The 18946-nt window shown below is 42.8% G+C and overlaps 1 protein-coding gene across 9 annotated transcripts in view; it reads left to right on the top strand.

Moving 5' to 3' along the window:
* TIMELESS (timeless circadian regulator) overlaps positions 1–18946 on the top strand; it is a 361230-nt gene that overhangs the window by 113783 nt on the left and 228501 nt on the right. For all 9 annotated transcript variants that reach the window (XM_069230703.1, XM_069230700.1, XM_069230699.1 and 6 more), the window contains exon 13: positions 9189–9323. In XM_069230703.1, the coding sequence (XP_069086804.1) occupies positions 9189–9323 (135 nt within the window). The remainder of the gene's footprint in view (positions 1–9188; positions 9324–18946) is intronic.

Raw genomic sequence — 18946 nt, forward strand, 5'->3', positions numbered from 1 at the left:
TGTAGAGTATGTCTGTGAGTAGTCTGATTCTGGACTTTGCTGTACCCCCCGTTTGCAGAGAATTTCCAACCATCCTGGAGAAATATTTATTGGGGCCTCAAGGTGTGCAGGTTGCACGAGATGCAACATTTAGTGGTAGCCCTGTCACAATCTCAACGTCAGTTGATACTCAACGCCCTCCTGGGTTTGAGGGTATTGTTAATTGCGAACCCGGGCTAGCAAGTGAACTCCTCTCATCTCTCTGTGGTCTCGACAGTGGCAATGTCGCGGGTGGTAGTTCAGGTCTTGATGTAGGCGTTGAATGACTAGGCAGCCTGTGTCTTAACCTCAAGAGGCCAGCCAATCCGGGCGTTGAAGGTTGCCGCGAAGGAGAAGGGTGTCTTGACTTTGAGTGGTGCTATTTCTTACTCGACTGAGCCCTTGACGTTGATGCGTGCTGTCTAGATGTTTGAGACATTAGCGGTGATCCATACACTGACTTGGAGTGGTGCCTTGACATTGACAGAGGCCTAGCTGGTGTTATGACTCGACGAGTGATGTCCTTACGTCAGTGGAGGCCTTGGTGGAGTCTGTGATGCTGGATTGATGTGGACTGAGGTCTTACTGGCCAGGATTGCCTTGACGTTGAGTGGCGTCGGTGAGAATGAAATCTTGATGTTTACGGCAAACAAACAGGAATCTGCCTAGACCTCTATGTGATACCTCTTGACGTCAATCGAAAACACAGTTTTCATGTTGTTTTGAAGATCTTCCACTGGGCACCTTCTTTGGGTGAGAGGAGGGCCTGTTGGAGTCGGGTTGGAGTCCTCCAAGGCCACTTGAAGCTGTTCTTCCTCTCTCCTGCAACCCAATGAGACAGATTTTCTATCTTATAAATGGTGTCACAAAAAAAGATGGATTTTTTTTGTCAAAAAAGGATACTTCTGTATAGTAAGTTTCAGAGGGTCTTAGTAGAAATCAAAAACAGTAGTTTTTTAAGAGTATTTTTTTGACAAAAAAATCCAAAACATAGTAGAGCTCAATGCTCCAGGATCCTAACACTAGGAGCCAGAAAAAAGAACTGACCTAACTATCACCTGTGGGGCATGATTGGATACAGAGTCCTTTGAGGTCTTAAAGGCTCGGTGTCAATTTTCTCTGTTATACTTTAAAGTGCAGCCTATGGCTACCAATGCCTTGCATTCCATTGCAGTTTCTTGTTTAATAAAGGCTATAAATCCACCTTTCTTTCTCTTTTGTTTTCCTGCATTATAAAAAATGTAAATGTAAATTAATAAATTACAATGTTATTGCAGGTATATTTGTAGCCTATGCTTTTGGCTACATTTAGAGATATGTAGTGTTAAGGGTACTATGTACATGAATGGGGTTCATTCATTCAGTCTCAAAGTGTTCTCTTGGATCCATGCACGTAGGCAGGAATTTTCAGTGCTTATGACTTTGAGGATTCACCTGGAAGAGAACTAGGATTACAGTTTATCAATTTATCCGTATTCATGTTTGCACACCTCCTACATGCCTTTGCACATTTATGCTATTTGGGTGAAAGACCTCTTTGCAGCTTTCTGAAGCTGAGCTATCCCACCTTTGTACGTTTCTGAACAACTGTGTGTTTTTTTTTTTTTTTAACACTGATCTTGAAAATTGTGCCCACCCTCTGTGGGCTCTTCTATTTTAAATAACTTGACATTTGGCGCTCTGCTTTCGGGGGCAACCAGAGAGCACCTCCTTTTTATGAGAGTAGGTACTGCTCCCTCTAACCAAACTACTTAAGTTGTGGCAATATGCATTGCATTTTGGGGCACATTCTCTTTTTTTTTCTTTTCTTTTGTAACTTGTCCCCATGTGGATGGACTACCAAGCGGCTTTCCCAGTGTAAAGGTCTTTTCATCTCCCATAGCTGTAGTCCATTGGCTTCATCATGCCTTGGCACATGTCTTGGTGGGTGCCTGTGTTGAAGACTGAGTGGGTGTCTTACTGTGTGAATGCGTCACAACATAGTGGTGCCCCTTATGGAAAAATATTGAACCTACCAACCATACATCTCCAGCATCCCTTCTAAAACTAGATGTGCCAGCAGGGTTTGATAGAGATTAACAGCCCGTTGCCCTTTGACGTGGGCCAGGTTTTCAGTGAGTGACCCACTCCTTGCCTGTGACCGATGTGTTATAGGAAAATGTCTTTTTAAATAGGGCCACACCATTGATCCTGCATAAATGGTTGCAAAAGGAACAGCACAGCAGTGGTCGTTCCATATTGGTGGACTAAGATTAGAAAGGTGTATCTTGATTAGCCTGGCTTAGACTCTATAGTAGGATTTAAGTACTAGTTATCCTCTCTCAATCTTTGGTATAATATGGGTGATCATCTCTAAATAGGTCCTTTACAACAATAGCATCAGTAGAGAAGAACACGGAAGATGCAGGAGTAAAAAGTCTGCTGGGTTTTACTCTTCTATGAGACCCAGCCGAAGTCTGGTTAGCATGGTTTCGCTCCTTGGCCCGTGGATGTAGAAAGAGCTAGTTGGACTGTGCCTGCCAGCCACAAGCAGTAACCCAATCCGCAGACAAGAGCCCAAGCCTTAGCTAACATTTAGGATCTGCTTGAATGATATCTTGAAGGACTGTGTCTGCCATGGAGACGGAAGTTAGGTCCATACAGCTGCTCTGGACCATCAACTCAACATCAGAATACCCCTATTGCCTTCTTCATAGAGATTGATGAGCCTGTATCAGCCCTATTCCTCCCTGTAACTGTGGGTTGTCTGAACTTAACTCTGTTGTCTTCGAGGTCTGGAGAAAACTGGACTGCGACCCCCGTGCCGGTGCGTCTGCATCTGTTATATCGCCCCAGTTGTAGAAGCGGACTCCTTGCTGGGTTATTTCCAGAGATGTTGCTAGTCAAAATCACATTGAAGTTACCATTGTGCTGATCAGTAGTCAATGGGCTACTGGTTCCCCCTGCTTATTGTGGGCACCTCTGGCCCATATGTGCCACCACCCTCGGGAAAATCTCAGCCGTGACTGTCTGATTACAAGATACAGACCCTTAAAACTACTATCAAAGGTAACCTATTATTTATTACCAGAGTTGCCAGCCCCTGTCCACAACTTGGAGTGCATTAGCTCATAGAGTCTGTACTCCAGTAGCTGAACTTGTGACCCCAACAGAGCGCTTGAGAACAGACACAAGGTAATTCCTTTGGACACCTTCTTGAACCCTGGAAGCAGACACAAATCCTTGTTTGTGGGGTTTATCTTGGTCCTTTTCTCTTAGTGCTGAAGGACTGTAGCAAGTGGAATTCTTGGCATTTCACCACAGGATTCTGATGGCCAGACAAATTGGTTACTCAGATTGTAATTATTATGTATTACTGTGTATCATTTTTCGACTCCTCTAACCCACTGACTAAACAAAAGTGTCCCTAAATGCTTAAAACTGCAGCCACGTTCACCTGAAGTCACACCCACAGGCACAATAACATAGACTAGAATGCCCATGTTAATGCAAAGCATATCACCTAGCCTAGTGCAAGGGACCTATAAACATTTGTGGGGTGGGTTGTAACTGGTAAGAAGGTCCTTGGATCTCCTGGTTTTCTTTGTAGATCTGTTGCGATTTCTGTTTTAGTGGTTCGTCCCTCACATGGATGATTTTTATTGCATATTGTACAGTTGAAAAGTGTTGTTCTTGTGCTAATCCTTGACCCCCTTTCCTCTATGTGCTTTTCTCTTCCACCCTTTTCTTGCATACTTGATATTTCTCTTCACCCTCCTTGCTTAGCACTTTGTTACTCTCGAGGAATATTGAGACTTCTCTTGCCAACTGCTTGCTGCTGTGACTTCTGTTGAGTTTGATTTCAAAGATTGTTCATAAGTAAGATTACTTCTCAAGCGTCGTATTGTCAACGGTTCACGGGACAGCTGTTATCCTCCTAACCCATGCTGTGTACTTCTCGTCAGTGCAGCGCTGCCTCCTCAGGAGTGTGGAATTTCATAAAATATCTACTTGTCCACGGGACAGGTTACTTCCTAAATCTACTTGTTCTGTAAAAAAAAAAAAAAAAAAATTGACTTGTCCCTTTGGTGCCATGTAGTGCGTCGACAAATTATAGCAGAAATCTCATTATGTAAGCACTTGTTTGTTACAATGGCTCTGTGATTATGCCAGGGATAATTCTATAGTGGGGCTTGAATACTAGCAATTTCCTTATTTTACCACCTTTCTGCAGATCTACATTCTGGGGCTGGAGGAAGCAGTAAGAAATACTTTCAGGCCTGGAATGCCTTTGAGTCTCTGTAAACCTACTAAAATACATGTTCTAAGGATTTTCACTAGCTCTTTTTAAATCTTTTACCCACTCTGAGAAAGGCTGGAAATTTACTCCTGACAAGGGCAAAAGTAGAAGTTTTTCCAGAAGTAGTTGGAGGGAAAATGAACTTGTAAACGCTCAGATTCACATGAGCCAATCTACACATCCATATTTGCTTGTGCTAAAATACAGTTCACAAATATGTTCTAGGAAAACGATTTCCTGGTCTGCTTCTGTGAATTCATGAAATTCACTAATGTAAAGACTCTTACCATGGGTATACGTTTTAGGAATTGGGCCCTCAATTAGGTCTGGCGTTAACCAAGACAATTTGTTTTTATTCAAGCTCTATTTCTCTCTCTGTCCAACTATTGGTGGGCTTTATGTGAGTGATAACATACTGCTCCTCCAAAAGGAGCATATTGGCACTCTAAGTAGTTTTGTTCAGCGCCAGGACTATTGTGGCAATGTGGCCTTTTTGAGAACAATTTTTTTTTTTGCCACTGTTTGTTACAATGGTGAGGGCCTGGCAGCTTCCAAAACAATAGTATTACAACCACAGTGTCAAAAAAAGACACGCATTGACAAATTCAAAAGACTGACAATCGATGTCTGATCGGCTGGCTTTGCCAGTGCTTGCTTATTTTCATGTTTCCCATAATCTTGTAGAATATGGTTACACAGATTGTCCAATATGAATATTTTTGGGAATACTATGATGCATCAACAGAGTTTACTAAATGCTGCTTCAAAGAAATTGCAACGAATATTTCACTGCAAAACGTTTTTTTTCCTACTTGCATTTTTTTCTTAACATTTCATTGTGAAAGCAAAGAATCATTAATCTTGCTGACAAGCTTCTGCAAACATTTGCATTAACTAGAGAGTATGCAGGTAGCATTATATGTAACCTCATATCCTTAAATGTTTCAAATGTGCGTACACACATTTATTTACTGGAACCACTGTCAGTAGCTCAGTGTGACCTTACATCATTTATTTAGGTTGCTCACCTTAATAACAAAGGCTTTGAATTAACGATTTTTAAATACAAGTTTAAATAGCATTAACATATGGACACAAATATTATCTTAACTGCAAACAGTTCCTTTCTGTGTAAGCTGGCAGCCAAAGGGTTTGTGCTGCATGGGGTTGGGCGTACTTGACCCAAGGACAGAATAAGCATGAAAACTTGTTGTCCGTGTCCCAAAACAATATGTCCTGGGCATCCGGCTATAGGAATTCCACACCCCTGCTCCTGTTGCATCTGTTACCACATTCTTTGTGTCATCTGGGATTGAAGCAACAGCATACATACCTATATGACTTTGGTCAGATCTCGGGTGATTTGGGTGTAGTCTGCGCTCAGTGTGCTTTGTTTCTGCATGCAGGTTTCAGTTTCCCCTCGTTATAAATTTTTCCTATCCTTACCTGTTTCTGTGTGTGGCCTCAAACTGCAGATTCTGTGTCCTGCATATTTTCTGTGAGAGAACTTTGCCAGCCTAGCCCAATTCCATGGTCTAAGAATGTGTGGTTTTGCACTGCTTACATTGCTCCTTATTCAGCTCCTGTCTTTCTCCTCACAGATATCCTTGTGCTGTTGTGCCTGTACTGGATAACTACTGAATCTGTATCTCAGCCTTCTGGTTGCAAAGTCTTGCATTGGGTTTCCCCTTGCAGGGTGGAGCTGCCTCTCGGACTGAACTTGTGGATCCAAGTTACTAGATGTAGGAAGTGCTCTTTTTGGATCGTCCCCCCCCCTTTATTTTTTTTTATCTAGATGCTGTTGGTTATGAGACAGAAAGTGCCCTGGAGCCTGCTAACTAGGCCCCAGTGCCAGTGCTCACTCCCTAAATTTGCGACTGTGATTTGGTATCCCCAGGTGGCAAGTACTTTAACCCCCTTAGAAGTCCCTAGTATATGGTACCAGTGTTACCTAGGGCATGGATGTTAAAGGGGTCACCAGGGCCTGCTGCACTGTTTTGTTCCACCCAAAGTGACCCACGTAAACTATGACGGCAATCCTGCCATTGCGGACTGCAGGAGCAGTGTGAACAGTTATAACATGACTGTGCCCACACCATGTGTGGCACTGCCTCAGCACTATCTTTAATACATGTCAGTCACCCCTAAGGACAGCTTCCTTATCCTGGGAGACACAGTGTGTTATGTTAAAGGCGTGGACTTATAAGTGCAATCTTATATGTCCCTATAGTGGCCTTTTCCATTAAAGGCTACTATAAGTGAACAACGGTCCATAGGATAACATGGGCTGGCACCCGGGCAAACCAGAAGTCACCATCTCCATTATGGTACTGCCTAAATGGGTCATGTTTGGTATCAAACAGCATGCATCCTCACCCCTGACACGAGTCTCGTGTCAAATACCATGTGGCATGGACCTTTTGGTTTATACACCTATTGCCAAGCTCCTGCACATTGTTGTGGTTCGATGGCCCGGGTACTGGCCTCCTTCTGAGGGCTTTTGTAGTAGCGTCGGGCCTAGCCCTGCTGCACAAGCCCCAGTGTGCTGCCCCCTTGTGAGACATGGGATAGAGCGAGAACCCACTCTCTCTCCCCTGGGCGTCTCCTCAAAGCATCAGGACAGCTTTCTTCCCTACACGCCTCCTGAAACTTAAACCAAAAGTATAAAACAGTAAGAGATGGCTGCTTTTACCTGTACTGCCTCCTATCCTATAAACATTTACTTCAAGGAGTCTATTACTCTGCATAACCTTTACCTACATTGCTCAGTTTTTATACCTGCTTACCTATCTATTAACTTATTGTAACTGTATTACATTGCACACTGTAGTTTCCTTTACTGCCCTACTGTCCCCTTACCTTCGCTGGAACTGATGAATCCTATTATTGCAACCACCAGGAGGCTCCCAGACTTCTCCCTTTCTTAATGATCTAGGTGAACATACCCTCCCCTAGAAACAATTGGTGGCATCATTTAAGTCTTCGCTAATCACAAGTGATGTGGTAAAAATTGTCATCTTGGCATAAATAGCATGTGTTACTCCACAACAATAAACAATGAAGGGAGGAAAGCTTACAAATTCTTGCCAAACTTAAACTCAATTAGATGTTTTCTAAGTTTCAGTTTAAAAAATACATTAATGTGCTTAGACATTTATCTTTGGACCATTTTGCGACAACTCCATCTGTGATCAACTTGTAGGATCCAAGCATTCAAGGTAAGGTATTGGCATTCAGTACTGATTTTGAAAACCCTGTCCACATTGCTAGCACTAGTGAGTACATTGTGGACTGCATAAAATAAACAGACACTTAACCAGTTAGTGCAGTCAGAGATTAACGTAAGTGATGATTTTACTAAATGCAAGGCAGGTACAACCACAAAAATGAGACCAAACTGTGACCAATTAAAGTGTAACATGTGGGAGTAAAAGACAGACATCTAGCATATACCTCAGCTATCAAATAGAAATGTTTCATGTAGGAAATGTTGAAAAAGGGTGCACTTCCTTAGAGCTTGTTTGGAAGTAAAGAATAAAATGAAATTATTGTTCAGTCCGTAGAAGAAAAGGCAACATTCCACTCCAGATTTTTCTCCTAGTTCAGTAAAAATGTATGCTTTGATAGTGGTTTCAGAGCTCGGAGAAATCTAGCGGTACAAGCATTTGATGCCCTTACACCTGACACTGTTAGCAAACAGCGATTTCAGGTTTGTTTGTTCCCTAAAAAGTTTATTTTGATATTCTCGCTTGGATCCCCTGTACAAAAACTGGTGTGATGGAAATCCTCTGCTCTGGACAAGTTGAAATTATGGTTTCATGGAACAGTAGAGCTCCATTATCAAAGAACTCTCCCAGCCTCAGTGGGTTACCAGAGTTCCACTCCAAGAACCCCTGGCCGAAATTCGGATTGTGCAAGATAAGGATCAATGGAGATGGGAATGTATGGAGTTAAAGTTTACAAATTAGAGACTGGGTCCACCGTATACGACTTGAGTCATGGGGTACATAACAGCCCTTCGAGATACGTTGGGTTCGGCACAATGTGGTGAAGTGAGAAAATTGCGAGATATGGACAAATTAGCTTCCAATTAGTGGTAAAGATGTTCCTCTGCTACCATTATCACCCAGCTCTCTTGGTAGAATCATGATAGGTTGTGATCAACATCTTAAGACAAACTGTAATGCTCCCTTGTTGCACAACGCTTAGATTATGGAGAACTTTCAGAATGCTTAGGGATGGAGATGTTGTGATGTCTATTTTCAGTAGTAACTTCATCACATGGATGATGTTCATTTGCTTAATGTACAGTACAATGGTGTCTGATTTGTCCTAATCCTTAACTCCTTTCTCTTGTTCTCTTTCAAGCCCTCTTAGAAATGTGGCATTTATTTTCTTCCCTGCAACTCATCATTATCACTTGGTTGCTTTCATTGAATGCTGCAAATTCTTCTGTCAGATGAGCTGTTGATGAGCTCAATAGTGATGTCATTTGAAAATGCCTGTCTCCAATATTGGTCACGAGAATGACTTCTTAAATCTGTATTCCTTGAGTATATTTTAATTAAACTGTAATAAAGTCCTTTTTTCTAAAAAAGAACTGCCTGAATATTCAAGTTAAGTGTTTTTAAATGTTGTACGGTTTCGGAGCTGCCAACACAACAGCACCACCTGGAGTAAGCCTTGAGCACACAACCCCTCTATCATGAGGCAAGTGCCAGAAACCATACTTGATCATTCTATGTGACTTCAGAAGTATTGTAGGCCTAGGAGACAGACCATTGGTAAATAACAGTAACCCCAACATTTGTTATAATAACCTTCGACTTCCCTAGAACCTTAAAAAAACCTCCACAGTTTGAGTCAGCGACCTTGCTTTCTTTATCCGCAGAACAAAAAAATCAAGAGGAAGAAGAAAAAGAAGGCAAAGGCTTCTGGTGGGGTGTCTGAGGCACAGATGAAGACCACCGAGCAGTTGGAGGAGATTTGGCAGTCACTGTCTGTGGAGCTGCGCAACTGTGCTAAGGTAAGGAAAAAACTCATGCCTATGACCCATACCAGTCTATGCAGACCGTATCCAAGACCAGCTCTCTGACGAAGGAAGCCTGTGGGAGCAGAGATTTCTCAGTTGTGGTATGACTTCTAAAAGAAATAAACAATATGAACAGGGCACCTTGTGCAGTCACCAAATATCTGCTCCGAGCAGTCATTCAAAGCATAAAGCACTGTACTCTTTACCTGCCGTTGACCATGAGCAGCCAGTTGGAGCAGTGAACCCTGTGATTCTTACCTGATGCCTAGTAAACAACATGGAGAATGGCACCTTCTGGCAACATCAGACCTCTGCTAGGAGTATTGAATAGGAGCACTGTGCCTTCGCTAGCAGCATCCATCTTCCCAGTGCAAATAATTGGAACAGAGCAACCCTGATGGCTGTCAGCACAGCCGTTGCTAAGAATGATGTGCAGTGTTATCACAAGTCCATTGTAAAAAAGAAGTTGATGAGAACAGTCCAAGCAGTGTTTTTGCTAGATCTGAACTCTAAACAGCTAATTGGAGCAAAGCACCCTCTGCTTGTCATTACATGTATACAATACTCAGGACATAGGAATAGTGCACCCTAACCAAAAGTAAAGTTCTCTTAGACCGACCAAATGGGGCAGTATGTACATTTGGGCTCGGAGTGTTACAAGTTGTTTTTCTTCGAAGAAGTCTTTCGAGTCACGAGATCGAGGGACTCCTCCCCTTTCGGCTCCATTGCGCATGGGCGTCGACTCCATCTTAGATTGTTTTTTTTCCGCCATCGGGTTCGGACGTGTTCCTTTTCGCTCCGTGTTTCGGTTCGGAAAATTAGTTTGAATCTCGGAAAATTCAACGGTATTGTTTGCGTTCGGTATCGGGTTAGTTACTACAGATCAACACCGACTTTTGAAGAGCTCCGGTGGCCCTTTGGGGTTTTTTCGATCCCACGTCGGGGCCTGTTCGGCCCGGCCACGTGGCTCTTTAAGGCTGATGGAACGGTCCATTCCGCTTCTGCCCAAAATGTCACAACAAGTATCCGTATACAGATCAGCACCTGGTCTGTAACTTGTGTCTGTCTCCAGAACCCAAAGAAGATACCTGTGAAGCCTGTCGAGTGTTTCGATCGAGGAAGACATTAAGAGATCGAAGAGCGAGAAGACTGTAAATGGCGTCGGCGCCGACAGGACAAAGGCATTTATTTGGAGGAGGAAGAAGAAACCTTCTCCATGCAGGAGTCTGACTCGGACGAGCTCGATCCCGAAGAAACGCCTAAAACCGTGAGTAAGACGTCGAAACATAAAACTCACGAGAAGAGCACAAAAGCCCATGGGACGCCACCGCCAACAGGCCATGGCTTAACCCGAAAAATAGGTGACCGATCATCGGCACCGAAAAAGGGCACGCTTGTGTCGAAGTCATCCGACTCCGGTTGAGATACCGGCACACAGCAATCTCGAGCCCGAGACAGCGGCTCCGAGCAAGTTCGGCACCGAGACAGCGGCACCGAAATGGGTCTGCACCGAGAGACCACGACGCCGAAAATAAAGAAAGTGTCATCGGAGCCGAAAAAAGCTACAGAAAAGGTTTCCATTCCGAAACATCCAGCCTCGGAACCGAAATCAGGTTCCTACACAGAGGAACAGGGATTGTCCTCCCAAATGCAAGGACATAAGTTTGGACAAGAACTAGAATCAATGGAGCCAGACTACACTCAAAGGAGGCTCCACATTCAAAAGGACACAGGGAAGATAAGCACTCTTCCCCCAATTAAAATGAAAAGAGAAAAGGACAAGCAGCCACAGGCAAAGGTGGCATGACAGACAACTCTGCCACCATCTCCACCACCATCAATGCACACATCACCGGTAGTCACTGCACCACTGATGCAATCCCCAACTCATACTGCATTGAGTCAGGATGATCCCGACGCATGGGACCTTTATGATGTGCTAGTATCGGAAAACAGCCCAGACTGTTACCCAGCGAGACCGTCTCCACCTGAGAACAGTACATCCTACACGCAGGTGGTCTCGAGCAGCGGCTTTTCATAATGTCACTTTGCCAAAGAGTTCCAGAAAAGGGCACAACAAGTGGTGGAGGAAGGACAAAGTATCTCAAATAATCAGATACGGTCAGCAATGGATGCAGCAGATACAGCTGCAAGGACAGTAAATACTGCAGTAACAATAAGGAGACATGCATGGTTGCGTACGTCAGAATTCAAGCCGGAAATACAACAAGCCGTGCTGAATATGCCTTTTAATGGACAGCAGTTGATTGGGCCGGAGGTGGACACTGCTATCGAAAAACTTAAAAAAGACACTGATACGGCCAAAGCCATGGGCGCACTCTACTCCCCACAGAGCAGAGGCACATTTCGCAAAATACAGTTTAGAGGGGGGTTTCGAGGACAAGCTACAGAACCCACAACCTCACAAACAAGGCCCACTTATCAAAGTCAATATCAGCGGGGAACATTTCGGGGGCAAAATAGAGGGGGACAATTCCAAAAGAATAGAGGGAAGTTCCAAAGCCCCAAAACTCCTCAAAACAAGCAGTGACATCCAAGTCACAAATCCCCAACACATTACACCAGTAGGGGGGAGACTAAGCAATTTTTACAAACATTGGGAGGAGATAACAACAGACACTTGGGTACTGGCAATTATCCAGCATGGTTATTGCATAGAATTTCTCAGATTCCCTCCAAACGTTCCACCGAAAAAACACAATGTCAAAACAACACATGGATCTTCTAGGACTAGAGGTCCAGGCATTGCTACAAAAAGGAGCAATAGAATTAGTACCAATTCAACAGAAAGGAACAGGAGTTTACTCTCTCTACTTTCTCATACCCAAAAAGGACAAAACACTGAGACCTATATTAGATCTCAGAACATTAAATACCTACATCAAATCAGACCACTTTCACATGGTGACATTACAAGACGTAATCCCACTGCTCAAACAACAAGACTACATGACAACACTAGACCTAAAGGATGCATATTTCCATATACCAATACATCCTTCACCCAGAAAGTACCTAAGATTTGTATTCCAAGGGGTACATTACCAATTCAAGGTGTTGCCATTCGGAATAAGGACTGCGCCAAGAGTTTTTACAAAATGCCTGGCAGTAGTAGCTGCGCATATCAGAAGGCAGCAAATACATGTGTTCCCGTATCTAGACGATTGGTTAATCAAAACCAACACACTAAAAAGGTGTTCACAACACACAAAGTACGTCATAGAAACCCTACACAAACTAGGTTTCTCAATCAATTACACAGTCACACCTTCAGCCGTGTCAAACACAGCAATATTTAGGGGCAACAATCGACACAGCAAGAGGGATTGCCACTCCAAGTCCACAAAGAGTACAAGCATTTCACAATGTAATTCAGGTCATGTATCCAAACCAAAGAATTCAAGTCAAAATAGTAATGAAACTCCTAGGCATGATGTCCTCATCCATAACCATTGTCACAAACGCAAGATTACACATGTGGCCCTTACAACAGTGCCTAGCATCACAATGGTCACAAGCACAGGGTCAACTTCTAGATCTAGTGTTGATAGACCGCCAAACATACACCTCGCTTCAATGGTGGAACAATATAAATTTAAACCAAGGGCGGCCTTTTCAAGACCCAGTGCCTCAATACGTAATAACTACAGATGCCTCCATAATAGGGTGGGGAGCACACCTCAATCAACACAGCATTCAGGGACAATGGGACTCTCGGCAAAAACAGTTTCACATAAATCACTTAGAACTATTGGCAGTATTTCTAGCGTTAAAAGCATTTCAACCAATAATAAGCCACAAACACAGTCTTGTCAAAACAGACAATATGACAACGATGTATTACCTAAACAAACAGGGAGGAACACACTCAACACAGTTGTGTCTCCTAACACAGAAAATATGGCATTGGGCGATACACAACCACATTCGCCTAATAGCACAGTTCATTCCAGGGATTCAGAATCAGTTAGCAGACAATCTCTCTCGGGATCACCAACAGATCCACGAATGGGAGATTCACCCCCAAGTACTACACACTTACTTCCAAAATTGGGGAACACCACAAATAGCTGTTTGCAACAAAAGAAAATGCGAAATGCCGAAACTTCGCATCCAGGTACCCACAAGATCAGTCTCTGGTCAGTGCGTTATGGATGAGCTGGTCAGGGATATTTGCATACGCTTTTCCCCCTCTCCCACTCCTTCCATATCTAGTAAACAAGTTGAGTCAAAACAAACTCAAACTCATACTCATAGCACCAACTTGGGCAAGACAACCTTGGTACACAACACTACTAGACCTCTCAGTAGTGCCTCATATCAAACTACCAAACAGATCAGATCTGTTAACTCAACACAATCAACAGATCAGACACCCCAATCCAGCATCGCTGAATCTAGCAATTTTGCTCCTGAAGTCTTCGAGTTCGGACACTTAGACCTTACACATGAATGTATGGAAGTCCTAAAACAAGCTAGAAAACCAACCACTAGACATTGCTATGCAAATAAGTGGAAAAGGTTTGTTTATTATTGCCATAATAATCAAATTCAACCCTTTCACGCTTCTGCTAAAGACATCGTAAGCTACTTACTACATTTGCAAAAGTCAAAACTAGCTTTTTCATCCTTTAAGATACATCTTACCGCAATTTCAGCTTACCTGCAAATTACCCACTCATCTTCACTATTTAGGATACCAGTCATAAAAGCCTTTATGGAAGGACTAAAAAGAATTATACCACCAAGAACACCACCAGTTCCTTCATGGAACCTCAACATTGTTTTAACACGACTCATGGGCCCACCTTTTGAGCAAATGCACTCATGTGAAATGCAATATTAAACATGGAAAGTTGCATTTCTAATTGCCATCACATCTCTAAGAAGAGTCAGTGAAATCCAAGCATTTACCATACAAGAACCATTTATTCAAATACACAAGCATAAAGTAGTTCTACGGACAAATCCAAAATTTTTACCAAAAGTCATATCACCGTTCCACTTGAATCAAACAGTAGAACTACCTGTGTTCTTCCCAGAGCCAGATTCTGTAGCTGAAAGAGCACTACATACATTAGACATCAAAAGAGCGTTAATGTACTACATTGACAGAACCAAACAAATTTGGAAAACAAAACAATTATGTGTTGCTTTCCAAAAACCTCATTAAGGAAATCCAATTTCCAAACAAGGCATTGCTAGATGGATAGTTAAATGCGTTCAAACCTGTTATCTCAAGGCAAAGAGACAACTGCCTATTACACCAAAGGCACACTCAACTAGAAAGAAGGTCTTTCTAGGAAACATTCCAATGACTGAAATATGTAAGGCATCCACATGGTCTACGCCTCATACGTTTACCAAGCACTACTGCTTGGATGTGTTAAACAGCACAACGAGCCACAGTAGGACAAGCAGTACTACAAACTTTGTTTCAAACAACTTCAACTCCTACAGGCTGAACCACCGCTTTTGGGGAGATAACTGCTTACTAGTCTATGCAAAGCATGTGTATCTGCAGCTACACATGCCATCGAACCCAAAATGTCACTTACCCAGCGTACATCTGTTCGTGGCATGAGAAGCTGCAGATTCACATGCGCCCGCCCGCCTCCCCGGGAGCCTGTAGCTGTTTGAATTTGATCTTGAACATTTGTAAATTTGTAAATATATCGCTTTAAACAACAGTATGTACATAAATATTTACTCCATTGCATGGGCACTATTACTATAATACACAACTCCTACCTCACCCTCTGCGGGGAAAACAATCTAAGATGGAGTCGACGCCCATTCGCAATGGAGCCGAAAGAGGAGGAGTCCCTCGATCTCGTGATTCGAAAGACTTCTTCGAAGAAAAACAACTTGTAACACTCCAAGCCCAACACTAGATGGCGGGATGTACAAAGCATGTGAATCTGCAGCGTCTCATGCCACGAACAGATGTACACTGGGTAAGTGACATTTTCCATATATATATATCTCCTGTAAGTGAAGCAGTGACGTCTGACATGAATAAGGACCAAACTACAACTAGCAGACTGCCCATGGATGTTTAAAAGACACGAATGCACAATTTGAAACTGACTGCTCAAGCGGCGGTTATCAAGACCGCAGTGGGTGAAATGCATCTCTCTCTCTCTCTCTCCCTTGCCCTCTCAGTTCCCATAATCACCAAATGGCGCCAACCCAACACGTTTCGGCATATCGGGTCTTGCTCACCGGTAAACTCTTTTGTGTTCCCTTACCAGTTTTAAAAAAAAACAAAAAAAAACAGTAAATAGTGAAAATAAATAAAGGACCAAAATAAACAATAGACATGACAATGTTGTTTTGGCAGGCATCTTGAAACCTGTTTTACTTTAATATACCCTAGTGTGTTTCTCTCATTTCCTACAATTCCACAGGATACTATATCCCCAAGTGTGCATCCCTATTACACTCTGCTTCGCTAATGCATTCCTGCGATCCCCTACACTATACTATCAAGTAATACATGTAACCTCATCAGTATATACTGTATTATCAATCTATCCGAGAATTCCGCCCCAGTGAGCAAACTTCTATTGCCCACCTAGCTGCAAAACATACTGCATAACGCCCAAATGGGCCATCGAGTACCATATTCACCTGCGGCCCAAATGACAGTACTGTTGTCTCACATTTTTTATTCCAAAATAATCAACAGTAACTGATAAACATAATTGTATAAGTACTCATAAATAGTACTGTCCATGTTGTGATGAAGACTGGATGCCAGGAACTGGCTCTTAGTAGATTCACAGCATATCGCCTGGCTAGTCTTCCATTATATCTGTATATACTTACATAGGGACAACCAAAGAGGAAGCACAGAGGGGAAATTTGTAAAGATTAAAGTGAAAGAAAAAACATTATATAAATGGTAAAGTAAACAAAGTGAAAGACATAAGAGAAAAAACAACATCAATGCTAATAGTCACTAAAGTCACCTGGTGACCATACAACACATCACAAAGTTTATACAAATGATAAAAATTGAACACACCATAAAACCTTTGACATTTTAAAGTTAACAGTTTTCTAAAGCCCAGGAGGGGCTTCTCCAACCACAGGGCCAAAGGAAAAAGGAAACATTTTGAAAAAGTGACTAAATTCATCATTATAAAACATTCAGAAACCAAAGACTCGAGACAACCCTAACCTCCGGGTTTCCCCAGATGCATTTCCAACTCTCTCGTCCTTATTTAGTCCATACAGTGTCTTAGTGTTTAAAGATATTATATAGTGGGACTCTTGTCTCCTCAACTGCAATTCCCTATTGCCCCCACGTTTCATGGGAAATTATATGTCAATAATGAAGAAACTAAGTTGGGACACATCCCTTTTGTGTTTCTGATTGAACTGTTTTGCAACTTGGTAATGTGTGTCAACCTGGGTTATCGCTCTCATATGTTCCAATATGCGCTTCCTGGTAGCATGTATAGTACTGTTAATATACCACATTTTGCATGGGCATTCCAGGACATGTATCGTAAAGTCAATCTAGCATGTAAGGTATGTTGTGATACTCATCGTATCAGTGAGAGGTGATTTATACTGTGTAATGGCATTGCTGTTTTTACAAGCTTTGCAACCTCCAAAGGGGAAAAAGCCATTTTTAAATTTATTGCTCATATCTTTGCTTATATCACTTTTATTGACTTTTTCCCTTAGGATACTTTATTTTCTAAAGGTAATTCTAGGGAAATCATCAAGGACTTCACCCAGTAGTACCTCACTTTTTAAAATGGGCCAATGTGCCCCAGGGGTTATTCTAATCTCCTGAGCTTTGTTGGGGAAAGTAGTAATAAACCAGCATTTCTTGTCTCCTTCCTTCTCACATAAAGGATTTAACAGTTCTTCCCTTTTTCCTAGTTCTGCCTTTTGTCTAGCTGCTTTGACTATTCCCATTTTATAGCCTCTCTATAAATCTTTTTTCCATTACTTCACATTCCACCTGGAAGGATAAATATGTGATAGTTTCTCCTTGCCCGTGGGAACTCCCCAGATGTGATGCTCTCAATCACTTTTCTTGGGATGACTTCTAGTAGCATGAAGCAAAGTGTTACCCGATGTGGGTTTCCTGTACAAACTTGTAGTTATTTCCTTATTTTCTAATCTGACCAAAACATCCAAAAATTACACCTGATCGAGGTGTATATAAGCTGTACGCTGGATATTACATCCATCCATTCACATTCAGTACTCGCGCAAAATTATTGCCATCCCGAACTGTGCCAGGAAATTGTAGCACAGATTTATCCTTCCAGGTGGAATGGAAAGTAATGGAAAAAAAAATATATAGAGAGGCTATAAAATGGGAATTGTCAAAGCAGCTTGGCCAAACTATCAATAGGGTGGGGTCACCCTGTGGCCCCCATCCGAGGCTGATTTCGACCCCAGGGACCACCACCATCTCCCCAGGGTTGGCCCTAAAAAAACAAAGCAGTGGGGCTGCACTGTTGCTTGGTGGGACCTTTGTCTGCTTCCACCAAGCAAGAGCAAACAGTAAGTCTGCTCCTTGTGGGTGGAAGCGGGAAAACTGCTTCTGCTTGCTAGTAGCAGCCTTTTCAGCTGTTTTCCTGCCCACTACCCCTGCGTGCAGGAGCAGTGTGACCACAGGGGAATTGAGGCTCTTCCCCTCCCCCGTGGTTCACAGAAGTACACACTGGGTGCCCTGGGTGGGGCCAGGGCACCTTAGGAACAAGTGACCAAGGACAGGGTCCTCAAGGCCAATATCAGTCTGGGGAGGGGATGGGGTCCCACGCAGCTCTCTCCCCTTCCAATAATTGGCCAGGCCCTAGGGGATGGAGTCCCTGTGGCCAAAATCGACCTGGGGCCCCTCTCCTCTTTGCTTTTTGGACTAGGTGGGCCTCGGAGGTTGGGATCACCAGGGCCAAAATCGATCCTGGGAAGGGGGCCCCATCCCCACTTCACAAATTGGTTGGGAACCAGGCTATGGGGTCCCTGGGGCCAAAGGTGGGCCCTTCTCCCCTTTTATTAATGCTAAGTTGGGTGCCTATGGTGGGGTTGGCCCTATGGCCAACCCATGCCATGCACGGCCTGAGGCCTTGCGCGGCCAGTGTTGGATTACCTTAATATTACTTAACATTTTTAAAAAATCCTAGAAATTCACCAGAAAAAAAAGCTACAGGAACTTTATAGTTAGGAAATAGAATTTAAAAAATAAAAAATAAAAACTTAAAATTTCAGTAAAAGCCAAAGGTTAGAAGGACGTTTTAGTTAGGTTCAAATTTCACATGCACAAAACCATAGAAATTCAACACTTATAGTTACACTTATCTCAAAACACTACAACTCATACTCTAAGGTAACTGCAACTCGCACCCTTGCCATGCACTGCTGCTTACCCCACATATTATATCAGTAGTGACATCTTCTTTGACATTGTTTATAATATAATTTCAACATTTACAATAAAATTATTAGTGCGTCACAAGATGGGTGAATGAAAGCGTACAGGCTCGGAGGCAATACACTTGAAATATCAAAACTCCTAACATTGCTAAGATATTACTTAAACCAAAAAGGGGAAGCTAATTTAAGTATGT

The sequence above is a fragment of the Pleurodeles waltl genome, chromosome 4_2 (assembly GCF_031143425.1).
Source record: "Pleurodeles waltl isolate 20211129_DDA chromosome 4_2, aPleWal1.hap1.20221129, whole genome shotgun sequence".
Taxonomy (NCBI): Eukaryota; Metazoa; Chordata; class Amphibia; order Caudata; family Salamandridae; genus Pleurodeles; species Pleurodeles waltl.